Source organism: Colletotrichum karsti (genome assembly GCF_011947395.1).
Source record: "Colletotrichum karsti strain CkLH20 chromosome Unknown Scaffold41, whole genome shotgun sequence".
In the NCBI taxonomy this organism is placed as follows: domain Eukaryota; kingdom Fungi; phylum Ascomycota; class Sordariomycetes; order Glomerellales; family Glomerellaceae; genus Colletotrichum; species Colletotrichum karsti.
In genome coordinates this window covers 457,087-482,469 of record NW_024065941.1, presented here as the reverse complement: position 1 = coordinate 482,469, position 25,383 = coordinate 457,087, and the positions used below count along the sequence as shown (strand labels likewise).

General features: G+C 47.2%; 7 protein-coding genes across 7 annotated transcripts; 1 reads left to right on the top strand and 6 right to left on the bottom strand.

Annotated features, from left to right (window-relative positions):
• Positions 1-88: 88 nt before the first annotated feature.
• CkaCkLH20_10643 (secreted carboxypeptidase) lies at positions 89-1,542 on the bottom strand (the record flags this gene model as incomplete). Its single annotated transcript, XM_038893357.1, has 4 exons — positions 89-733; positions 780-893; positions 942-978; positions 1,031-1,542. 4 exons carry the CDS (start codon positions 1,540-1,542, stop codon positions 89-91), a joined length of 1,308 nt encoding a protein of 435 aa, XP_038741472.1.
• A 1,030-nt stretch (positions 1,543-2,572) lies between these two features.
• Positions 2,573-4,039, bottom strand: CkaCkLH20_10642 (protein disulfide isomerase; the record flags this gene model as incomplete). Its single annotated transcript, XM_038893356.1, has 5 exons — positions 2,573-3,028; positions 3,104-3,461; positions 3,521-3,717; positions 3,844-3,851; positions 3,919-4,039. 5 exons carry the CDS (start codon positions 4,037-4,039, stop codon positions 2,573-2,575), a joined length of 1,140 nt encoding a protein of 379 aa, XP_038741471.1.
• Positions 4,040-6,393: 2,354 nt separating this feature from the next.
• On the top strand, positions 6,394-7,551 carry CkaCkLH20_10641 (methyltransferase domain-containing protein; the record flags this gene model as incomplete). Its single annotated transcript, XM_038893355.1, has 2 exons — positions 6,394-7,454; positions 7,515-7,551. The coding sequence occupies 2 exons, from the start codon at positions 6,394-6,396 to the stop codon at positions 7,549-7,551; spliced, it is 1,098 nt and encodes a 365-aa protein (XP_038741470.1).
• Positions 7,552-9,445: 1,894 nt separating this feature from the next.
• CkaCkLH20_10640 (uncharacterized protein) lies at positions 9,446-9,900 on the bottom strand (the record flags this gene model as incomplete). Its single annotated transcript, XM_038893354.1, has 2 exons — positions 9,446-9,686; positions 9,761-9,900. 2 exons carry the CDS (start codon positions 9,898-9,900, stop codon positions 9,446-9,448), a joined length of 381 nt encoding a protein of 126 aa, XP_038741469.1.
• Positions 9,901-17,863: 7,963 nt separating this feature from the next.
• CkaCkLH20_10639 (uncharacterized protein) lies at positions 17,864-19,345 on the bottom strand (the record flags this gene model as incomplete). The annotated part of the gene is made up of 1 exon (XM_038893353.1): positions 17,864-19,345. The coding sequence occupies one exon, from the start codon at positions 19,343-19,345 to the stop codon at positions 17,864-17,866; it is 1,482 nt and encodes a 493-aa protein (XP_038741468.1).
• Positions 19,346-20,483: 1,138 nt separating this feature from the next.
• CkaCkLH20_10638 (uncharacterized protein) lies at positions 20,484-21,449 on the bottom strand (the record flags this gene model as incomplete). The annotated part of the gene is made up of 1 exon (XM_038893352.1): positions 20,484-21,449. One exon carries the CDS (start codon positions 21,447-21,449, stop codon positions 20,484-20,486), a length of 966 nt encoding a protein of 321 aa, XP_038741467.1.
• A 2,045-nt stretch (positions 21,450-23,494) lies between these two features.
• On the bottom strand, positions 23,495-24,998 carry CkaCkLH20_10637 (major facilitator superfamily transporter; the record flags this gene model as incomplete). Its single annotated transcript, XM_038893351.1, has 5 exons — positions 23,495-23,648; positions 23,700-23,797; positions 23,856-24,635; positions 24,695-24,905; positions 24,964-24,998. 5 exons carry the CDS (start codon positions 24,996-24,998, stop codon positions 23,495-23,497), a joined length of 1,278 nt encoding a protein of 425 aa, XP_038741466.1.
• Between the last annotated feature and the right edge of the window lie 385 nt (positions 24,999-25,383).

Here is a 25,383-nt window from a genome sequence, read left to right as displayed (position 1 = left end):
AATCATTTACATTAAGATTAGACTATCCACGCGTGGCGCGATTTGTTCCAGTACTACACAGGAACACGAAAAGTAGCTCTCCTAACCTCTACGCAGGGCCGATGCCGTCGAAGAATACCTCATCCAAAAGAGGGAATAAAGCCTGTTGGCCAGCCCACTGCTCTTCAGCGGCTCCCCTAATCCGGTCAGGAGGCAGCACAAAACCGTAGTCTCCAGTATCCGGAAGCTCGATAGTGTACGAGAAGTCGGCACCGCCAACGGCGTAGACATGGTCCGGAGCAGCACCAGTAGTGGTGTAAAGTGTCGCACCACTGGGGCCGAAAGTGAAAGTTGTGCGTCGCTCAGAGCTATCGCGGATGACTTCGCTCAAGATAGACGCCGTCTTGGTCCATTTACCAAGCTCAGGAGCGTACCATTCTTCCTTCGAGCCAAATGGCGAGAGAATATACTGGCCATAACTATGCCAGTCAATGTACAACTTGATGCCCACCGTGTCACGGAGCTTGCGCACGTACGCATCGAGTCCTTGGTTCTCGATGGTGTCAGAGGGCCGTTGACCCCGATAAGCCTGGGCACAAGCGTTGGTGGAAGCTCCGAGAGGGTTCACATCCCATCCGTATTCCCAGTTTCTGTTGATATCTGTACCAAAACAGGACTGGTTCTGGGGAGGAGGTGGTGGAGGAGTGCGCGTCTTCCGCCACAAACGATCAACTTCCTGTGAGTAGACGAAGCCCTGACCGGGTCAGTACCCAAAACTAAGGCGATATGAGTCAACTTACGTCCGGGTTGACGACGGGGAAAATGTGCCAGTCGTAGGTGTTTAGCCATGAATCAGAAGCATTGGTTGCATTCCTGTGGGCATTGATGAGCTGGAGAGTTATGTATTCCACCACCTTTTAAGTCTTAGTTACTGACGCTTGATTGATTAGGCATTGACTTACAGGAGCCGAGATCCACTCTCTTGCGTGAACGGTGCCGCTTCGATGGTGTTAGTAACTCTGAAGTTCACAACTTGTCGAAGTATACCTACTGGTAAAGCACAGCAGGCTTTCCTGGGCCATCATCACCCCAGAGATGAATCCCGTGGATGGAACGGTTCTGGTATGAATGGCCAGAGTAGACCAGCTCAGAGTTGTTGGGAAACGACTCGTGAAGGTCTCTGAAATACTGCACGTGGTCGGCGTAAGGATGGTATGTATCATACCAGGCCAAGTCGTTCACATCACGCTTGTAGGCGCTCCTGGCTTGGGACTCTGCGGCAATAGAGTCACCGAGGTTCTTGTGGAGGACACGATAGTCAAGTCCTGCCGATTCGACATTCGCGATCTGGTCTGGCGACACAACGATGTCAATGTGGGTGTCGATGTCGTGGTTCCATTGCTCATGTGGAATCGCTGATAGCTTGTCCTGGACGGAAGCGAGCTTGCTCAAGGTCTTGACGCGGAGCACCTGATAGCCATCGTACGAGACGGGGGCCCTGTTGTTCAGGGAGAGCCCAGTGGCAAGAGTTGCGAGGAAGGAGGCAATAACGACTGGCTTCATCCTCGCAGGTTTCTGTACAGCAAAACTTCTGAAGTCGATTCGTGGGCGTGGCAGACATACACGCTGGGAGTGGTCTTGACCCGGTTGATTCAATGCTTATATACCGCCATTGACGTTTTTACAGACTTGGGATTGCACGGTATCATAGTAAGCGCCAAGTCTGAGGAGAATGTCACGGCGATTGCGTGCTGCGAGATGGTACCAACATGAGGACGTTACATTGGCCAAGATTAGCCCGATGCTCATCTTCTGAGAGAAGAAAGCGCACGCTCGAATGTCCTTTTGCAATTGACTACTGTAAATGACGCATGAGAAGCGATTGACCTTCCTGGTTGATGTTAGCAAATGCATGGCAGCTGCGATCAAGGTAGAAAACCTCGCCATTCGCGATCTTCATTGATAATGACGTTTAACTCGTGGTCTCTGAGGCCCCATCACGTTGTCGTCAACAAATGGTGACTCTCGCCAGCATGCCAAGACGACGCGAAGGACTTTTTGGTGGCTTGGGTCCTTGGGTCCAGGGTTCCCCTCACCACGACCATCACCAAGATTTGACCACCCGAGCGTGCCGTAGAATTGGGTCGCGATGTCTGCGAAGAGCTAGCTGTTCATCATCGTCGTATGAAACTATCAGCTCTCATCTTTCTTGTCGGCCCCGAGCTCTCAAGAGATTCAGTCGTGCATGTGCTGTTGTCTTCGCTGGCAGACTACGTGTACCTGATCTGCTGCCTTCACCGTATGCAAGGAACTGAAGTTAGCGCAGATGGCGAGCAAATCATCGGGCCTGACCCTTGCAGTCTGGGGAAGGATACGAAATGGTGTCATATTTTGCAGACGACATACAACTAAAGCATTCCTGTAGTCCATGAAAATTTCAGTGTTTGTGACGCAGTGTGTTCAAGAACGTTGCCATAAACACACGTCACGCTATGAACAGTTGTTAAGTCTTGTCAAAACACTAAAACCATATATATGTACAGTTTGAGATGATGCGGAGACGGTGAGGGTGGTGTTGGACATGAAATCGCTCTCAAAGTTCATCGTGGGTCTCCGACTTTTCTTCGGGACTCTTCTCGCTGGCCTTTTCAGAGTCTACCCCTGCACCTTCCTGGGTTTGCTGCCCTGCGCTGTGTCCCTGGCCGTTCTCATCATCCGCGTCCACTTCGACAACCTCGAGGATAGTTTGTCCATCCCATGGTTCAACATTGCCCTCGGAGATGTCGGTGATGAATTGCTCAACAGCATCAATGGTGATCTCTCCAGTGAAAGGGAACACCTGACCCGTGGCCGGGTTCTGCAGCGCCACGGCATCTTCGATACCACTGGGCAGTCCAAACATCGCAGGCATCTCGGGATAGTCCGTCAAATCCACCGTCACGAAAGTAATATACTGGTGGTACTTCTTGGCCAGGGGTACGACGGCCGAAGTCCACGCATCGAGATACTGTTCAATGCGAGCGAAGAAGTATACCAGAGACTTTCCAGCCTGCGATGCCAGTCAGTATCGTTCATGCAAATCTAATCAGGATTGCTTGCTTGAGTGAAGCTCGAAACCACGCACATTCAGATATTCAGCCTCGTTGCGCCTCGTCAAACGTGGCACCAACGGAGCAGCGCACTTCTTCAAGAGCTTATCCATGGCATCCACGTCCTCCAACTCCGAAGACATCTGCATCGCGCCGATCACATTATTGTAGCACGCAATGCGACCGGGCGATTCGGGAATGTCCGTCAATCCGAAGGCATAACGGTCGTGGTAGCGTTCGGCGAGGTCGGCGTATCGGTCGCGGAGGGAGGTTTCTTCGAGGGTGAAATGCGCCACGAGGACAACATCATCGCTGCTGCGGAATGAAGACATGGTTTCTTTCTCAACAGGGTTTATGACAGGTCGACGCATGCGGTTGACGAAAGAACCGATCCTGTTCGCGAGCATGTTAACCAAGAGTAACGGAAGCAAGTTTATCAGGAGATGACTTACTCAGATCCCTTTCGAGGGCCACGGTAATGCCGTTTCGTGCCATCGGGGCGGTAGAAGCGGATCGCGGGGAACGACGCAACGTCGAAGTCGGCGCAAAGGGCGGATGAGGTTTCGCAGTCGACGGACAGAGCGGTTGGGATCGCATCTTCAACAGCACCCCAGTGCGGTTCGAGAGCTTTGGAGGCGTCGCTAGCGCGCTTTAGGTCAGGTATAACTCTTCAGAATGGATTGGCAGACATACGTCGAAGGCTTGCTTTATTAGTATATGGACAGAAGCGGCGTATGTGATGTTGGAATATGTCGGGGGTTCAGGGAATGCTTACCGCGACAACTGTCGAACGAAACGTTAGCAATTTGAATTGATCGGTGGTCGGGAACTCGGCGAAAGTGTAACTCACAGGCAATCAAGCTGTACTCATTGGTCGCGATCGCATCGCGCACGTAGGCCTCGGTTTTGTGTTGCCATCCCAAGCCAGAGCCGACAAGCGCCAGCATCGGCAAGACAGACTTCAAAGACATCTTAACGAGTGTGACGTATGAACACGGTTGCCGAATGCCGAAAAGAAAATGGAGATGAAGAAAATGGTGCGAATTGCAAGCTCAAGCTTCAGGAATTGACTCGCGGCAGCGGGGCATGTTAGCTGCCCCTGCATCCCTGAATTTAGATGAACTGCCATTTGATCGCCTGCCGGGGTGGGGAGTTGACGATGGACCATTCAAAATGCACAAATCAGATTCTCCAGCGCCTTCATTTGTGAGATCTCGATCAAGATGAAGCTGAGTCGCAAGCGAACAGGTGCCACGTCAATCACTTCCGGAAGCTTTTCGGCAGCACCCGGAGCCGTGCGAGTGGGGATCATCGGCTGAATCCCCGATGGCCCCACGGCGAAACCCCGTTTACTCCGGAACCTGCGCCGGGAGGGGGAATTGGAGCCGATCAGGCCACTCTACGGCCGCGTCCGTCTTGGAAATTGTTCCCGATGAGTCATGTTAGTGACGGTTCCGGCTGTTGATGAAAGAACCATCCTAGGCACTCCTCATGCATCCAAGCCCCGTCACAATTTGGGCTGAAAGTAGCGTCTGGCTTCTGCGCTAGCGCCAGGCTCACAGACATTGCAGCTCTCTAGAGCACCCTCCTGCATTTTCTAATGATTTTTCCAATCCGTAAGGCGTTTTCATCGTTCTCATCGTGCAAGAAATCATTGCTCGTGCGGCCAGTCTGTGACAATCTGACTGGAGATCTAATGCACTTTAAAGTTAAAGTTCGAGGAAGCTATTTACGGGCTGATCTCAACCTTAATTGAACTCATCGCATCCATCTGGGGAACATGGAAATCCGCAATCCTGAGGGATTTTATAGCTGCGATTGCATGGCGAACAGGGTGATTCAGAGATATTTGATGTCGTTACCATATGCATACAGCCTGCCGTCGAGCGTGAACCGTACCATCGATTTTGACATTGGATACTGGCTTCATGGCGGCTTCCCCCAGCTGGACACTGACTATCACCCCTTCATATCGTATATCGGATGCTGGGGTTTGTCGCATGAAAAGTTCATTTGCCGATTGCGCACTAACTCGAGGTGGGAGTCGGTGTGAGTTAGCCTCCTACCCTTCCTTGTCGATATCAGGCAAGCAGTTCATGTTGCACAGAAGGCTGAGCAAACATGACTGGAGTTGACTGAGGGTGTGGTAGCAAAACCGGAAGCCGGAATAGTAATCTCATGCAGGCTGCAGTGACAGTTCATCTCCAGTAGCTCGATGAAACGTGCTGCATACTGTTGACAAATACAATGTCCTCTGCTGCCTGCAACTGGTATCACGCAGAGATCGAAGGCCAATCGTTGTTCCATGAAGAGACAGCGGTCGCGCCAGTTGTCGCCGTGTAGGTCGTGTCTCGGGCCGTCATGGGAGCAAACGGCCAAATCTCTCCCCCAATTACGCCCGTATTCTCCCACACCAGCGGACTTAGCGATTCCTTCGGCACGGGAATGCAGGTCTAGCTGCATACTGGCTTCCGGCGACCCCTTGTCGGCGAGGACCTCCCGCTCACCCCCACCAGAACGCCATCCGACGTTGGGGCTATTGATATCATTATCCAGACGATTGTTCATGACGGACCCGATACTTCCCAAGGACCGGGTAAGCCTGATGGCAACCCCCCTGGTCCGGTTTGTTTGCCGGCCGAACCACCTTGAGCAGAGCAAATCAGTCGCGAGTTTTCAGCTGGACTAGATGGTAGCATCGGAGAACTAACCCAGTCCGCGACGAAGTGCAGAAGCAGCTCGGTTCCATGCATGACAGGGAGCGAATTGTGATGCGTGGAAGCCCAACTCCGACATACGCGAACCTCCATGAAGCCCTTGAACGTGTATGCCGCTGCTCGATTCTGGAGGGCCTCATTGCTTTTTCCCACAATCGTGGCTTACGGAGCGCCCAATAATCCTCCACAATGCTCCAACCGTTGGCAACGCCTCAACTGTCGGCTGCAGACTGAGACAGAGCGCCCCCTCATTCTCCTCAGCGTGGTGCGTGTCTGAACGGTGTGTCTCTGCGGTCGTTACGTCCATGTTCATCGGAAAACGTCACTGGTTGGTCCCCCTTTAGCTTTAGCGAGAGGAGAGTTTTGATTTGGGTGAGATCGAGCAGCGAAACGGGAGAGCCCGCGAGGTTTCACCGCATTGCGAGTTGGTGCACAATGACACCCCTCTTTAAAGACTCTGTCTCGGTCAGATACCACCCAAGAGCCGCCCCGACCAGTTCTTCGAAAACCTCTGCGCCTTCCTCTGCGTCCCCACGTTTTTTCTTTCCGCAGACCTCTTCAGTCCCCATCCGTGCGAGAGAGTTTGGCCGCAATATCTGTGGAACATCATGGCATCTGCGTTCGTCCAGTTGGTGACAAACCCTTCAAGGCCTGGGCCTTCGGTTCCAAGTCCGCCTGAACATCCACAGACGCCAGAAGTGGCGGAGACGCCACCGCGTATCGAAGCTAACCCGGACGTGGGCTTTGAAGATGACGACGATGCCGACTCGGCAATCGACGCCGCGAGCGTTGTCTCGTCTACTGCATCGCTGTCGGAAAGCATGTTCGACTACCGGAAACTGCACGGCCGAACATATCAGAACAGCAAGACAACCGAATACTGGGCTCCGAACGACGAGCAGCAGAACGACGGGCTTGATATGATTCACAACGCTTTGTTGATGGTGCTGGACGATGAGCTGTACCTCGCGCCGATCGGCAACAACCCGCAACGAGTGCTCGATGTCGGCACCGGGACGGGAATCTGGGCGATTGACTTCGCGGACCAATATCCGGATGCCGAAGTTGTTGGCACCGATATTAGCCCAATCCAACCGACTTGGGTCCCGGCTAACCTCCGCTTCGTCATCGACGACTGTCTTCTCGAGTGGATGTGGCCAGAGAACCACTTCGACTTCGTCCACCTCCGATGTCTTTACGGGAGCATACCAGACTGGGAAGGACTGTATCGCTCAGCGTACCGACATCTGAAGCCAGGCGGTTGGGTCCAAAACCTAGAGTTCGACGTCAACATCCAGTCAGATCACGTCGACCTTCCGGAGGATCACATATTCCACGAGTGGAGGCGTATTTTCGACGAAGGCGGGGCCAAGATGGGACGCTCTTTTTCTATTGCCAGAGGACACACCATGAAGCACAATATGGAGGCGGCCGGCTTCGTGGATGTCGTGGAGAGGAAGATCAAGGTTCCCATGCACGGGTGGCCCAGGGATGATAGATTACAGCACGCGGGATATCTAATCCAGATGGCGTTTGACCAGAGTCTCGAAGGATTCGCCACCTTCTTGATGACGGAGATCCTGGGATGGGATCCACGAGAGGCAACTGTCCTTGGAGCCCAAATGAGACGAGAGATCAGGAAAAAGTCCAACTACTGCTGGTGTGAGACGTAAGTTTAATTTCCTAGTTTTCATCCACATGAACGTTGTTTTACTGACGTGTTGACTAGTACTATCGTCTACGGCCGCAAGCCTTTCAACCCTTAAGATGCTAGTCGATGAGTGAGACTATGACCCGGTGTGATCGTAGGGACTCCTTCATCAATAACTGGATTTCCCACATATAGAATCATGTTGTAATGTTCCCCTTAACTTTCAACCCGGTTAGCGGTGTAAATAGTAAGAAGTCTGGTCCCAAGACGTCGACCTAATATCAAAGCATACATTGACCCTAGCCTTCAAAATTTGACGGCGAATAAAATCTTCGAAAATCATGCCGCTGATCTTGCGTGGGATGAAGGTGTAACCTACATGGCTTAGAGCACTTATCTGCTGGGGGAAGATTCTCGAAGACACTGATATCTCAAGTAAGTGATAAGATCAGGGTATGTCAAGCCAAAACAATGAGGGTGGCTGCATTGTATTGCCCAGAAGATTGCATTAGGTGGCACTTTCAAGAACCTCATCTTATATGTAGTGCAGGCTCGAAAAGGAAATCGTAATTGAAATACTGCCCAACAGCTTCTGGTAGGTTTGACTTTGTTTTTAGTTTCGGGACCGACTTCTTTAAATCACCACGTGGCCCATTCATGCTATGTCTGTGTCGGAGAGACAGTGATAGTACAGAACTCCGTCGAACGCCGTTAAACCATTGCTACATTTATATGGTCTAGGTCCAGTAAATAAAGCTTACGGCCAACCTTCATCATGCTGCTTCCCACAAAGACAATGCTCTATGTACGTACTGGGCAACTAGCTTCGACAGATAATACTTTCCCACCGGGACTATGTCTGCCAATCAGCCGCCCTGCCTAAAATAGCGACTCGTCATTATCAAGGCTTAAGGTCAGTTTGTCTTTCTGATCAAAAGAGACCACGGCGGTTCCTGAATCCGTCTCGAACATGAAGTCATGAGGCCGTAGTGATAATTATTATCGGACGAAGAAGTTGGAGTTGTTGTTTGTAGTATCAGAAAGATGTTTGCACTTTAAAACCTTCGGTTCTCTCGGCCGATGGAAAACAGACTATAAATCCCCGAAAGCTCTATCAAACATTCATCAAGGCTTCCAGTTGATGTAAGGAGTTTTTGATTCCTATGGCATCACCTCGAAACAAAATTTAAGGTATCTTGTGTCCGGCAGTTTTGAGGACGCACTAACGGCCACAAAATTACAGTCTTATAACAGATATCCACTGGATCATACCCATAGTAGATTACAGTCCCCGCTGCATACTAGTCAAAGGGGTTGTTTGGTGGCGATAAGGGGACCTGATATTTCTGGATTACTACGAATATGCTGCCAAAGGGATACGTACTTGAAGTTTAGGACCGTCAAAAGCTCATCAGTATTAGACATCTCCTATGTCTTTGTGACTATGATATAGTTAACTAGGGAGCGCATTGCTTGTTGACGGAGGGAGTTGGGAACGCCTGGGTCCTCAGGACCTTAGTCCTCGAGACGATTCATAACTTTGTGGATTGAAACCGTAGCTGGGGGGATTTATATATATCAAAAGGCTTATGAACTCTTGTAATGCTCTATACAGAAAGTTATGTTTCAAGGTACGATACGACATCAGTTTTATTTCTTCATGTTATGTAATGACTATACATTTTCTAGGGGTAGGGAACATTGCCGTATGGATTGTAAAATTTGAATGACTCATGACTCCAACGGTGGCTAGTTATGTTCGCATCAAAATTCAGAGGCTTGATTACATGTTAATGCGGTTCATTGGTCTGGGTAAATAGGGCCCTTGATAACCACTATTATTGGTATTTTTCCAAAGGAGGTGCTATTCCTCAAGTCCTCCTGAACCCTAACTAACTAGAGGACGGGCTTTGAGCTATCTCTAAAGATGATTTGTGCTCCTCCGACCTAGAAACGAAATAACGAGTGATTGGGAGATTGGAGGTCGTGAGTGTCTAGGCTGGACAACTTTAGGCCTCCATGGGGGAAGCCTCGATTGTCTGGACAGAGCCATCCTCCTCCGCCTTCTCAATGGCACCGTTGGAGGCCAGACGACAGCAAGAGCCCGGGTAGCTGGTGTAGCCAGTTCCGATGAATCCCCAAGGGGGGTCGCAGCCGTGCAGGCCGCGGTTCTGGTTGTCGCGGTTGATCTGGTAGATGCGAGAACCGGCGCACATGCAGACGGTTGGGACGCAGCAGGTAGGAGAGGCACTGAAAACCATGTTAGTAGGCCAATGTTGTCATCGAGTACTCGAGACTCTTCGGGTAAAAGGATGAGCACTCACAAGTAGTAGCAGCCACTGGAGGTCTGGCGGGTCTCGAGAACGCTGCTCTCGTCGCGAATCTCAACGGAAGAGTCTCCCAGGGGAGTAGCTGAGACGAGCATGGCAGCCGCAGCCGCGAAACCAAGAATAGAGAACTTCATCTTGACCAGTGTTTGTCGTTGGAGGCAAGATGTTTGATATTGTGATTGAGCCTGGGTGGAAATGTTCTTTGTGCTGGTTACGACCTCAACTTATAGTTTTTCGTTGTGCCCAGACTCTCAGCATCTCACGTCTGTGACAACTTCCAATGTGGACTCGATCCTCATCGTCAGCAGAATAGGCTGCCTCGTTCCACGCCGTCGTTTACCACGCACCGGTTGAGTGCGTTGCCCGATGCATCTCTGAGGCGCCGGCACTTGGCGGCGGAAGGTTAGCCTCGTTTACTTCAACAGGGCTCTCTTTAGATGTAACCTAGAGGGCAAGTCAGAACCAAAGTCCCTTGGAGTGAAAAGCCCGCGATAACCTCGAACCGCAAAGAGGCACAGCGCTTTCAGCTAGTGCTGTCAACGACAATACTGACCTGCAGTACTCTTGCGTTTACCCCATCGCGATAATGTCGTACGAGTTTCTTAGGATGCAAATCTGCCTTAATTCACGTACACATGAGGTGAGAAGAACGGGGAATCCCCTCAAAAGAGCAAGTGGTCGATAGAAGGATTCAATTGCTTAGTATGTAAGCTCTTGGCGACGTCTTGGCAGAGAGTTGACTTATACTATAATGGCTACGTCTTGCGAGGATATGGAGAGTTCTAGTTTCTTTCTGCCTAGTTCATCGTTGTAATCGCTTAACGACCTCTTCGCACTGGTTCATGTATGTCAGCAATTCATCACCTGCCGGATCAGTAAAGCCATGTAACCTATGCTAGTGGCACAGTCTGCATGAGACCTGCCAAAGTTCTTCCGCCCAATAATATTGTGTTCAAAGTTCCTCCTTTGCGCGGCTTATCCGGGGAACCAGGTAGTATTTTCATGGGTCGAGTGCAATCTTACATGTACACTTCACAGCCCGAGCTGGGTTGCAGCAGATTCGGTGGCTCTCATTGTAAGTAATAAGCTGGTCTTGCAAGCAGTAGAGTTGTCTTGCAATCAAAAGACCTCAGCCGCAGCTTCCTTCAATGTAACCTTTCAGCAAAGGGCAGTGTACGGTGTTTTCAATTACATGCCCTCTCCAGACCACCTGGGCCACCACCCGACGACTCGGCAACGGACCGATCCATCCAACGAACCGACCCGGCCAATAACACTCTTCGGACCCTTGCAGTGTACAGGATCCACGACTAACCTTACGTGGACGATCGGTCAAGCCTTTGCCAAGGATGTTGCCGACCAACCGTCACTTTATTATTGGTACCGCCCGTCTATCGTGAGCTTTGCATATCGCAACCCTAATGGTTTATGAAATGCCCAGGACAGTCAGTCTGTTACATTTGCTCTATATTCTGAAAGCTGACAAGAAAGAACGGCGATAGCTCAATGTCCTGTTTCTCTGTGTATGGGTCAGTGGACATGTCAATGTCCATGAATATAAGTCCAATGACCAGCTTTCCAAGTATGACTGTGCCACTTAGGTATACGACCCAAGGCACAACAAAATGGCCCGTTCTTCCCCGCGTATACTTCTGTAGTTTGATCGCGCGGTACTTAATGCTCATTTTATGTCTAGCTGGCGATCTTCACTATTATTTGATTGGGTTTCCAACTCCCACTCGCGTGATGAGGGGCATTGATGGGCTGGGCATCAAACGCCCGTCTTGGTGATACTGCTTGAAGGTTCAGCGTTCAATAATTCTGAACGATCATGCGTAAGTGATCACACTTCGGTAGGACGGGCGACTCAAAGGTCTTCGTCCAATGCCACGCATACATACTTTATATTGAGTAGCCAAGAGGCGATAGCTGCGATCACCAATGTGTAGTTTGTTTATTTCGTATGACGATGCCACAGAATGAAAGGGCAACTGCCTAGATCTCATGGGACTTTCGTCTCCCGTAAGGCAAACTGCATCATCTGACATCAGATTCTGTCTCTTAAATCGGCATATATTGTCGTATGAGTCCAGTCCTAGCAAATGCAATACGCCGCGCAATACAATGCAGCCACCCTTATAATCTGGTCATAGATATCTCGCCATACCCAACGAGTACACATTTAATATTCAATATTCAGAAAAGTTTCTTAATAAGCTTCCAGGCTGCCATGGAAGAGTCCAGTCCTAGCTATCGGCAAGGAGCCCCGGATCTCACTTCGACGAATGCAGAAGGTGGATATTTTTGTTGGCGACCAGTCTGACAGTCATCTGCACCCGTACGGAGGATCACATTATATCCTCACAAGCACCGATTAAGCCAAGAAACCCCCCCTCCCATCCCTCATACCAGACAGGAGACATTGTATCCGTGGCTGCAGCACGACTCTAGTCGCAGCTATGTTTCCTCCTTTACTGTGTGGCTGCCTTGTTCGACCTCAAAAAGTACTGGCTGCTAATTAGATTAGACTCAATCCTTATGTTCGGTGACATGAACATCTCGAGATCATGGCTGCTTACTCAAGTGCGACATGATTCACAACGTGATACTAAATCTATCTCCACTACCGCCGCAGGATATACTCTGACCCAAAGTATCCAAAGATCTAGAGCATGTGTTGTTCCGATGCATTCCGAGTCCGACAGGACTGCCCCATCACGAGAATCCCACAGGTGCGGACGCCGGGCCGATCCGGGAAATTGGGGTGGGCAGTCGGCTTGTCTTTACTTCATTCTTAACACAATCAGGTTGAATATTTCGTTTCCATATATAGACACAGACACCACCAATGGCACATTCAGTCAAGAGAGGCTTAGAGACCTAGAATGTCTTGTGACATTGTCCGAGAATCGAACAGTGATTTGTAGCTACAGTATTCCGCGGCATCATCAACTAATCCATCAACCGATCAAGCCACATGGTCGGAAAAGATTCTACCTAACTAATATTATCAGCATTGCATGTTACAGTCATCAAGTATAAACCGACTCACTTCCGATTATACTAGTCGGCATCGCAGTTGAATGTAGTTCCCCCGTTGGCACATCCGGTGTTCCGGCTCTTGCAGTGCATCTCGCCTGCATCGGGCTTGACGTTTGCGGCACAACAGAAATCGCATGCCGTTCCCTGAACTACGGCACCACAATTCTTGGGCTGCATGCAGTGTCTGCTAACGAGGGGCATTGCGGCGAACTGAGATGGCATCGCTGCCGCCAGCGGGATGAAGACCAGGAGATGGCGAAGAGCAACCATGTTGTTCAGATGAATTCGTCCGGTGTTCTAAGAAAGTCGTCGACACTGTGGGGGGAATCAGGATAGTTGAAGCGAAGAAAGAAGCTGGTGTTCATGTCCTACTAGCATACTGAGGGTGCGAAGCTCGCCTTTATCATTGCAAACAAATGACCTCCATCCACATATCTGAAGGCCTGCTCGTGGTGTATGCCGACAATGTTTCGATCCGCGTAGGTTAAGCTTTTGCGCATTACTGTCACAGGGTGGGATGCTCAAGCTCTTCTCAGCGCTTTCGGCGATGTGAATTGTGAGGGGAAACGCCATCTTCCACGATATCCTCTAAGGATGAGGGGTCAAGATGAGTAGAAAAGAGGTCATTATGCTTTCTCGTCACCTGCGGTCGACAAGATAATAACGACATTGGAAACGTGCTTGAGGCACAGGCAACTAACGCAGGTACGGGAGCCAAGGCTTACAAGAGTTTTAGCGCAGCAACTTAATTAATTAATTTAATTTAAGGGGGGTAGATTAACTAACTAATAGTATATTTAGTTAAAACTTAATTAATTAATTAATTACTTAATTAAATTAGGCTATTTACCTATTTAGGATATTAATAAAGCTATTATAAAGTGCTTAGGGATAAAAACTTATATATTTATAGTATTAAGGGCCTTAAAAGGGCTTAAAGAGGGCCTAAAAGCTCTTCCCTCCCCCTATATTAATTTTATATCTACCTCCTTATAAAGTATTAATTACTAATAGTAATAGAGCTACTTTATAACTAGTTTTAGAGGTATTAAGCTTCTTTTAAAGTTAAAGGCTTTATTAATAGCTTCTATAATATAAGAGTAAGTCTTATTAAGCTAAAAGTTCTCTTATAGTCTATAGCTATAATAGGTATAATAAATATATTAAGAGTAAGTCTATTAAGTATTAAAAAGGTTTAATAATAAGTTAACTATTATTATATAGAGTTATTAATAGGCTAAATAATAAACTATTATAAATATTAATTTAGTTTAGAGGCTTTATTAATAGAGGCTTTATAAGCCTAATTATTAAGCTATTATTAGTATTTAGAGTTTTTAGCTTATATAGTAGTAATAATAGGGGTAAATACCCTATAAATAATAAGTTAAATTAATATAGTATTATAAGAGTTATTTTAGCTAATATATTAATATTATTAATAGTTATATAACCCCTCTTTAGTATTATAAATCTAAATCTATTAGTTTAAGTTACTTTATTACTTTTTAAGTTATTATATACCTCTACTTAAGTATAGAATAATTAATATAGTATAGAGGCTTAAGTCTTTTAGCTTTATATAGTATTTATTTAAAACCTTTTATTTATTAAGTATAAATAGTTAAAAATATCTATAAAAGTTAAACTACTTATTATAAAGCTATTAAAGTTAATTATATTATTAATAAGAATAATATTTATTTTAAATATATAGAGAGATACTATTTATTAATAAGGAAGGAGCTTAAGCTATTTATAATACTCTTAATTACTTTATTAATATATAATAAGTAGATAGTATCTAAAAGGCTATAAAGTTAATCTCTTTATTAATAGGCTTATTAAAGAGTCTCTTTTACTCCTTAAGTTAGTTAATAAAGTACTTTATCTCTATTATAACCTCTTAAAGTTAATTATAGTTATTATTTTTATTTTAGCTTTAATACTTTATTATCTATTTATAGAGAGGCTTAAGTACCTCTTTAATCTTAATAAAGAGGAGCTAATCTTTATTAGAGAGATAGTTATTAATAAGTAGATAATTATTAATATTAAATAAAGCTATATTATTAATAATATAGCTAGAGATTTAAAGGTATTTAATAAGAGCTTAAGTAATTATAAAGTAAATAGAATTCTATTAAGTATTATTATTAAGTATTAACTTAAGCTCTTAAAGAGAGAGCTTAAAGATAATAAAGTTATTATTAGCTATATAAGGGTCTTTATTACTAATAGATAAGAACTTTTTAGTCCTCTAGGGGAATAACTTAATATACTTAATAACGTTATAGAGTTTACTAATAAGCCCCTTAGTCTACTAGAGGATAAAATTACTTCTTAGTTACTTAGAAGTTAATAGATTATTAGCCTCTTACTTAAAAGCCTTATAATTAATACTAAATAGAAAAGCTCTATTTATAAAGTTAAAAATATAGCTATAGTACTTTATATATTAATTAAAAATATTAATATCTATATAATTAATAGATATATAATTAAAAATAGACTTAATATATATATTATTATTAAAAGCATTATTAGAGATAAAGATACTAATAGACTTTTTAATACCCTACTTATTAATAACTTAATATATTATAGAAGTAATATTAATATTATTATAAGATTTAAGCTAATAATAGAGAGTAATAAGATATTAAGTCTATTTATTTATATAGTTAATAAAGTAATAAAAAATTATAATAATTATATATTAATTAAGAGAGGTCTATAAATTAAAAGAGAAATAGATCTTTATTATAGCTTAATATAATTAAAACTTAATAATATCCTTTTAGACTATATAGATTTTATATAACTAATCCTTTATATTTATCTTTAACTATAAGACCTAATTATAAAGAGATAAATTAAAGTTATAGAGGAGGGTTTAAATAAACTAGTTATAAAAAGTTAAAAAAGAAGTTATTTATATTAATTATAAATATAATAGTAAGATCTTAATACTTTATAACTTAAGCCTTTATAATAATATTAATAAATATAAAATAATACCTCTTTAATAATAATAATAGAGTAAGTAGATCTAGATTATTATTACTATTAATCTTAATAGATAAAGGAGTATTAATAGTATTAATATTAGGTATAAACTTAATAATATAATACCTATTCTTAAGATAAGAGATAGTAATAGTTATTACTTAAGTATTAAATATCTAATTAATATTATTCCTTTTATTATAGTAGTAATAGATCTAAAAGGCTGAGCCTTAAATATTATTACTAATAATCTCCTTAATAAAGAGTCCCTTTATTTTAATCTAACTAAAGTAACTATAAAAGCCCTTTTTAATAATAAAGCTATTATTAATAAAGTATTAGCCTCTTTAAGTTATATAGAGTAGACTATAGATTATATTATAGGTATTAAGGTTAATAGTTAATATATTTAATATTTTAGATTTAAAGAGGTATACAATTATTAATATATATTAATATAACTATAGAACTTTAATATAAAATAGTAGAGGTATTATAAAAAAGGGAGATTATTAAATAATTACTAGAGAAAATAGAAATAAAGTTATTATTAATTATTTAGGTATAAAAGAGGGTATATAATAGAGAGTAATAAAGGAGTAGTAATAAGAGCTAAACTAATTAAAATTTATAATATTTATAGTATTAAGCTAAGCTAATAAAATTTACTAATAGTAAGTAGGCTATAATATATATATATTACTAAGCGCTAAGCGCTTATACCCTCTATAACCTACCCTATTTTTACTAACCTAAATAAAGCTCAAGACTAAAAACTTTAGCGTTATAAAATATTTACTCTCTTTTTTTTTTATAGATATTATTTAATTAAATAGTATAATAAGTAATAAAGTATAGTTTATCTTTATAGTACTATATACTTTATATTTAAGTTATAATCTAGTTACTAATTTAATATAGCTACTATTAGTAGTAATAACTATTAACCCTACTTAAGTTTAAACTTTAGTTTATTATTAGTTTATTTTACCTTTTTTTTTAAATTTTTAAAAATTCCTATTAGTCTAAAGCCTAAACTATTTATTATTTTATATCTACTTTTAGTTAATTAATTAATCTAATCTAAGGGGTATAAATTAACTAATTAAGGGCTCCAAATAGCCTTAATTAATTAACTAATTAATAAAAAGCCTTTTAAATAATTAATTAGGCTGCTACGCTGGAGAGTTTTGGTCCGGTTGATGGAATGAAGAGACATTTTGCGAAGGTTTGCGAAGCCCTGATGGTGTTGAGCTCGTTTGGGGGCACTTCGTCCGATGATACTGACGCGGTGATCGCATCGGCTCTGAGTGCCTTCCGACAGCTTCGTCTGTCGTCTGCCCGTGTAGCGCCTGCGTTGCGACGATCAGCGAACTGTATCCTTGGCCTGCGTATCTCGACATGTCGTCCGGACTTGGGGGTTCCTTGTGATGATCGAGCCGCTAGGTGAGAACGGGATAAGTTCGTGTCTGGTGTCATGTTCCACGTTGCTGTGTTTCGTTGGACCGAGCTTCCCATCTAGAACTAACTCGTCCCGTTCTCGCTTCGGATTGACCCCAGGTTTTGGTCCGGCAACTTTGATGAACAGGGGCGGGGCTGGACGAGGGGCCGTTTGTGCCGAATGGGTCGGGCGGCTTCTGATGATCGGTTTCGGGTATTGACTTCACGTTGTACACGGCATTCGGCCGTCGTGACTCCCCGGAGCCGATGAGATTGGCAATTCTTGATTGTGTGTAACATTTGACATCTTGAACGCCCGTCGTTCACGTACCATCGGAGAAGTCGGAACGCCGAGCCACGACGCCCTCTCCTGTATACTCCAGGTGTAGATTCATGGGCTGGAACACGATATGCAAAAAGTGACTGACAGAGTGAGAGTAGCTACACCATTGAATGCCAACATAATTAAACTACGCATCTTATCAGTGGTAGTTTCAAGTTTCCAGTAGCCAAACTCGCTCTACATCCGCCGTATGATACAAAGACTAGGAAATAGTATGTCTATAATACATGTAAACAGTAATAATACAACGCATCTTGATGATCTCATGCGCTTCCGTTGGTATGAATAAACTCAAACTCTCTGTACGGAGTTCTAGCCAGCTCTCTCTCAACCCAGGCGCCTATGCTGTTGACGGCGTCGTGTGGGCTATCTAAGTGTAGTTGAAAGAAACCCTGTAATAATGAAGGGGTAAAGGTGTTCTCTGGTATGTTGCTAGCGAACTTCACAGCAAGCTGTCTGATCTCGTCCATGTCCAGATGCGACGTACAGCCCAAGTCAGGCGAGAACATTCGCACAAACATCTCCTCGGCGGACTTTCGACTGATGTTTCCCAAGAGAATCTTCATGTCCACGCGGCCGGGACGAACCAACGCGCTGTCAAGCTGCTCCGGCCGGTTGGTGGTCATGATGACGATGCGACCTTCTTGGGATCCAACGCCATCCAGAACATTCAGCAAGCCAGACAGCGTGCAGTTCGGCGATTGATTGCCTTCGGGTGAGTGAGAGCGGCCACTGACGCTGCCGTTCTGCTGGTTCGCGCGGTCCACCCAGACGGCGTCGATGTCTTCGAGCAGAACGACGCAACGCGGGGGGATTTCTTGGAACATCTGTTCGAGGTCGGCATCCGTCGCGACGCTGGGGATCTTAACTTCGTAGAGATCCAAACCAAACTCTCCGGCGATGGCGACGGAGAGAGATGACTTGCCAGTCCCGGGAGGTCCGTAGAAGAGATATCCTCTGCGGTAAGGCATGCTTCGGCTTTGATATCTCATCTGCGTCTTGGGGTCAAGATAGTTGCGGATGTCGGCAAGAAGCTCCTGCTTCACCTCGCGATTGAAGTGGACCGTATCCAGATGACGGAGAGGTTTGCGGGCCTTCGGCTTCCACGCCAGGCCATACCGGTCGCGCGAGTAGATGATGACGAAGTACTGCGTTTGCCTGTCGGCATACTCGCGGCATGCCTCGATAAACTGCTGCACGGGTCTTGCGGACCATCCGAAGCAACTAATCGTCAATTCCTCGCCGCCGATACCGTCATAGCTAGGGTCCGACAACGACGAGCTGAAGTCTCCAACTGCTCGCGTGACCACAAGCAGGTGACCTTCATACCAAAGCCACCTTGTGTCCCAGTGAGGCGAGTACTGCATGGCATGCCTTGTCTTCTTCAGCGCAGCAGCCCGATCAGTGCCTCCCCGTCCAACCTCGGTACGTCCGGTGAAGGAGCGGTAATGCTGGGGCCGATTCGCAAGAACCCATTTCACAACACTCCTATTGACTGGGTCACCTCCGGGTATCGTAACAGAAGCCAGAAAGAAACGACGAATACACCCGTACACTTCCCGCCAGGCGTGTTGCAGAAACCTCCAAGCCGTCGGGATGGTACCGGCGATGGCAATAATGGATCCGATCTGGGTGATGTCGAGCTGGGACCACCGGGATAAGACATCACGCATCACGCCGAGGCCTGAAGACCATGGGTCCAGGAGGACATGGCTGGCGCCGGCGACGTGAAAACGGTGTGACATGGCGTCTTATGAGTCGGCTGGTACCGGACGAGTTGGTCAATGGACCGTCAAAGGGCCGGCGACCACCCGTGGCAGGGGTGCCGAGGGTCGGAGGCCCGGTGGCTTGAGAGTAGGTTTATGCGTCGATATAAGCGCGCTATAAAGAAAACGACAAGGAAATAGAAAGCAATGGTTTCAATAACTTGAATATTATCGCATGGCGAGTGAAAAGAGTGACGAGAAAGGGAACAAAAGGGGTGTACAAATCGGTCAGACGTAAGCAATAAGGTAGCTTCAACGTGTAAACATTTCAGGGAGTCGGAAAGGTTTTTCGTTCATTATTTCCCTGGAGTGACCTGGGTTCGGCCTTAGCCACATTCAAGCCACAGCTGCGTGAGCGGGCGACTGATAAGATAAAGATAACGGATGAGATAATCCTCGTCGTAGGCACCTTACATAAGCGAATTACAGGATGAGGTGGGGCCCGGGGCCCGGCGAGACGACCCGGAATATTGTTTTACCCGCTTCCATCCGGACCGGATTTCATGTGGGGCTTATGTGGATCCACCCAGTGATTTTCTCGGAGGGTTCGGAGACTTTCGGTTTTTCTCCGTTTCCCCTATTTTCCGGATGTTGGCCGTTCTGGTACCGTTCTCGAGTTTCCATCATTGCATTTTTAGAGGAAAAGTTCATTTAAACTGCCTCGCTATTTCAGTATCATTTCTCAAGAATAATAACTGCAGGCTTATATTAACAGAATACCCATCTAGATGATCTTAGACATCATCTATGTGACGAGGTTCTGAGGCAAACGCTATTTTGGAGCCGCTGGTTGGCAGTCTTCCGACCCCAGCACAATCCTGGCAAATTTCATGTAAGTGTGACAGCAGCACGTCACAACTAAAAACTTGCAGATCTTATCACGGCAAATCAACCTTAAAACTCTACTCAATACCACATTCACGATTTACTAATTGAACGGTTTTGATGCTTGAAATATGGCATGTACTATTGTGGGTTGCTCGGCCGGCCACTCAGGACCGCCTCGCAGCACCTCGGCGCCAAAGGCCTGAGGTGCACGTCTCCGAACTATGATACAAAGAAGTTATGTTGGCGTGGTTGTTTTATGTACGATGATTCCGCAAAAAGCGAATCCAGTCTACTGGACGAAGCGGGACTTGGAAGCCCAGCCGAAAGCCTCGACGGAGCGCTTGGACATGGCCTTGACGCTCTCGGCGTAGTCGCCGGTGCCGTGGGAAGGGTCGGCGTCGGTGGCCTTGCAGGTAGGGCCGGCGTTGTAGTTGCCCAGCTTGCCGTTGACAGCGGAGAACTTCTGCTTCTCCTGGGTGGTGGCGAGCATGTTCTGAGCAGCCTCCTCGGTCCAGCCGTTGATGAAGTCACCGTGGGAGCACCAGGCGGGACCGCAGGCGAGCTTGAAGGGCGCGGTTCCGCTCCAGCCGTTGGGCAGGACCTTGCGGAGGTCGTAGCGGATGGAGAAGCGAAGCTGGGGCATCGACTTCATGCCGGAGGGGCAGCTGCCGCCGCGCTTGGTCTTGTAGCCCGTCTCGAGCGTCTCGGTGTTGACGCACTGGGGGAAGTAGAGGAGCTGCTGCAGGTGGGTGCCGCAGGTCTCACTGGGGAAACCGTTGGCGTCGAGAGAACCACCGCCGCCGTTCTCGCAGGCCCACGAGACCTGGGCGTCGGCGGGCATCTTGTCCTTGGTCATCGCGGTGGCATCACCGGCGACCATCTGCAGGTTCTGGGGGATGGGGACCTCGGCCGGGGTCTCGCCGAGGTTGTAGTAGGCGCTGAAGCGCGAGAGGGGGATGGGCTCGTAGGTCTTGCCGCCGTCGGTGGTGTAGAGGGGCGTGGGGATCCAGTAGACGGAAAGATCGTTGGGGTTCTCGGCGTTGGTGCAGCCCTTCTGGAGCTCGGCGCTGGTCTTGGTGTTGATGGTGACGGCGTCGGATCCGAAGAAGGAGTGCAAGTGAGACTTGTCGTACTGCCCAGGGAAGACGATGGGATCGATGTTCTTGGTCATGAAGGGAGTGGCCACGTTGACCTGGGTGTAGGCCTGAGCCACACCGGCGAGCAGGCCGGTGGCGAAAAGAATGGAAGCGGACATCCTGTGTCTTTGTGAAGTGAACGAACGAACGATTAGAAGAACGAGAGAACGGAAGGACGACGGTCAACCTAAATGAATGGAATGAGAGCTAGAGAACGTAAGATCCAGAACCATAGCGAAAGTTGGACGAGATTTCAGCTTAAGTAGTCAATCAACGTCGTTATGCTATTGCTGTCTGCTCCGCGCAGAAAGCGATATGTGATCTCACCCCTTCCCCTAATTAATCTCCGTCCAAGTTTCGCGCCTCCGTGGAGAACGGGCCCGACGAGGATCAGTCCGGGTGGGGACGGCGGGAAGCAGCGGAGAATTCGGACGAGGTCCGCACCACAATTGATGCGATGGCAGGTTCACTTTGATTGGGCGTGGACAACTGTTGAACGAAATCCTGGTGACGGACAACTCCGCCATGGCCGCTTTTGGGGCGTCGAAACAAGAAACACCCATGGATTTGGCCCCCCTTAATCAATCTGACAAGAAGCGTAACTGTGTTTGTCTTTTTGGAACCGCCAAGCAGCGGTTGACATGCCCTCGGTAGCGGAGTTTTATCTTTGTTTGTCGCCTTGAGAGCTGCCAAGAGTGGGAACACGACCGTATTCACTCTTCGTGATGGGATTGTTTGCATATGCTCCCTGCTCCTCGTATGGGGCTGAAGTTCCTATTAGAGGGCGAGGATCCAAGGCGGCTGAGACGGATCGAGCAGCGCTTAGAGATCCATCTAGCATCTCGCGCTGATCTTTTGCGCTCGCCATGATCGTCAGATGGCCTGAGGGGTTGGGGTTACATTTCGTCTAATCATGCCGCTTGCAGCATTCACCACAACGGACCCCGTGCTCAGGTCGAGACGAACATCGGCTCCGAACGCGCATGACTGCGAGTTTCAATAGGGGTTGTCTGATAAGAATACACGCCGATACGTCATTGACCGGATGTTTCTTGTTGAGTGAGGCAGGACTGGCCTAGAAAAGTCCACGGGATGCGCGCCCTTCACAACTTGCAATCCCTCGCCTTGATATTTGGTGATCACGAGGATCGAAGCGGGCTCTTTCGTACGTAAACAGCCGTACCAGACGCAATGCGAAAGCGAATGCCTATATCGCCAAATCCAGCCGAAGGACCGGCGCGTTGGTGAAAACCGTACAAGGGCCGGAATGTGGTGCCGTGCCAAGTCCCGGTTGGTTTGCTGGGCGGCGGGTACAACCGCACGGGCGAGGAGGCTCGGTGAGCAATTGCATAGGTAGTTCATTCGATTGTCTCGCGAGTAATCGTTATCTTGTTCATCTGCTCTTCCCTTATTCCTTCTCACAATAACTTCTCTAACTTGACCGGAAGCCCGCCCTCATTATAAGACGGACTTCGGCCAACTTCTGAGTATGGTGAGGATCTTGATTCTCCCACCGGCGTGGTGTTTTCGAGTTTTCAATAATGCTGTCGTAGCGAAGCTTCAAATAAAGTGAATGACAGGGGACCCCAGCCACTACAGAACCGTTCTGGACCGGGTGCTGACAACGGGGAGGCTCCTTTCTGTCCAACGCTCAAGCTCGTCGAACCTGTTCGTCCAATATCGAAAGGTTTTTTTGCCTGGAATTGAAATCTAAGAGACGCCGTGTTGTGTTCCCCGTGTCCTTCGACCGACGGCGTGCACTCCTCGACTTGAACCTTTGCAGAGGTCCATCCGGCGGGAAACCCTCTTGTCGGCGATATCCTATGACCCTCTAAGCCGCGTTTCGGCTGCGGATGCCGAATGGCGTTCGATGTCGACGTGGAATGGTTCCAACAGTTTGGTCAACCTCAAGACAGGACGCGTCACTGCAGTGAATAAGCTTATCCCCACGCTCGGCCATTGTATCCGAAAATTCTGATTGGCAATAGCGAGAACCTGCCTGATGATATTCTATTTGTATTTAATGCTGTATCCTGCGTGGTTCCAAACCCAAAGCCATACACTTGCATGTTGCGCCAATTCGTATGCAATTCGTATGCAGTAAGGTCACGAGGCCAAAGGCACTTATGAGAGAGGAGATGACACTTCCACCAGCGACAGCATACTAAATCACTGCAAGAACGCTGCGATTCAACCTCAACCTAGCCAATCCGAGAATCACCGCCCCGAGAACAAGTGTTGCACCCGTCCACATTGACAGTGCCAAATAGCCAGAATGACTCAACATCTGACCACTGATAGGCGGACCAACGAGTGCCCTGTCGTCTGTTAGCAATTGCGAAAGCAAGCAGTCGACCAATGCAACTCACGTCACGGAGATGGATCCCATCATAAAGCCCATAGCCATGCCTTGATTGCGATGATGTGCAATCTTTCCGACGCAGGCGCCCTGTAAACTCATGACGGCCTGGGGTGGAAAGAAAATCAGTTGAGGGCTCGACAATACGGGATGTGGGAGACCTTACGCCCGAACAGAATCCGTACGCCAAACTCCACACAGCGAGACCACCAAGGGATGTCGCAGCGGTCCAACAAAATCCCACGATACCAGCAGAAAGTGTTGCGATTACACACATGTTGAAATGTCCATAGCGGTCTGCAATGAATCCCGGAATGACTCTTCCGAAGAACGAGGCACCGTTCAGACCAGAGAGAAGATAGAACGCAGTCGAAGACGTCAATCCGCGAGCTATCCCGTAGGCCGAGACGTAGAAGAGTGGAGTGAAAAGACCGAAGTAACCAAGCGCGAGACCGCCGCATAGAAGCATAAAGGATTTGTTTTTGAGAATCGAAAAGTCCGTCTTTCTTTGCTTTTCCGTCTCGTCCGTCGATGCCTGGTCGCCCTTCTCACTGTTATCGGAAGCTGGCTCGGGCTGCGCCGGCCGAGTTTCGATCACAGGCGCATCGATTACCGTCAGGCAAGCGATCGCGAGGAGGGGAATCATGGCGAATGCTACCGCACGCATGGTCCAGCCGAAGCTTATTTGTCGGTGATTCAGCAGTTGTTCTAGCATAATCGGCCAAATGATGCCTCCAATAGAAGAACCGCCGATGACGAGGCCGAGCGCAAGACCGCGGCGGTGGGGCATGCGGCGGGAGACGACGGCGATCGGGGGACAGAAGATTAGTGACATGCTGATGCCGAGTAGGATGCCTTGTGCCAGGAAGGCCTGGTAATATTTCGTGCAAAGAGATGTCATGAATAGGGCAACAAGCTGTCCTACGCTGCCGATGCAGATGAACATCTGAAGCTGGTGTAAGTCTCATTTTCAAAGGCATACGCGAGCTGATTCTATGTCCGTACCGTGGGGCCGAACTTGTCACACAGAATCCCGGATACCGGGGCGCCGAGATAGAGAACGCAGATGCAGACGGAACCGATCCATGAGATGTCGGATTCGGATCTCTCAAAATATGATTGGTAGTATTCTTGGAATACGCCGAAGGCATTGAGAAAACCGACTGTGCAGAAGAATGATAAAGATGCGCCGAAGACTGCGAGCCATGACCGGAAGCTGGGACGAAGCGTTAGCTATGAGATTTCGGAAATAAGAAGGAAATATCTTCAGATACCTATTGTAGCCCGGCGGAGGCCGCGGTGGTTCCATATTGACTTGTAATTACAGTTGAGTTTCTGGGATCAAGTGTCAAGATAAATATTATCACCGAAGCCAATACTTCTGTCATTGAATGAGATAAGGTCTTCCTACGATGGTTCTATTTGGTTTATAACCAGCTTTCATCGAGAGTGTTAGCCCAAAACAACAAAGCGTAAAGAGGCGTCTTGCTGACCCGCGGATTATCCGCGGCGCCAAAGCGGATGATCCGTGGAGGTTCCGCGGACGCGCCAACTTGGATTTGATCTGAGCACTTCCGGTCTCCTCGCTGACTTCATTCTCAACCTCCTACTATTCAAGCTCATAAAAATGAAGCGTAGCACAACATCCGAGTCAGATGAGCCTCACAAGCGCCGGCGGCAACCACAGATCTCCT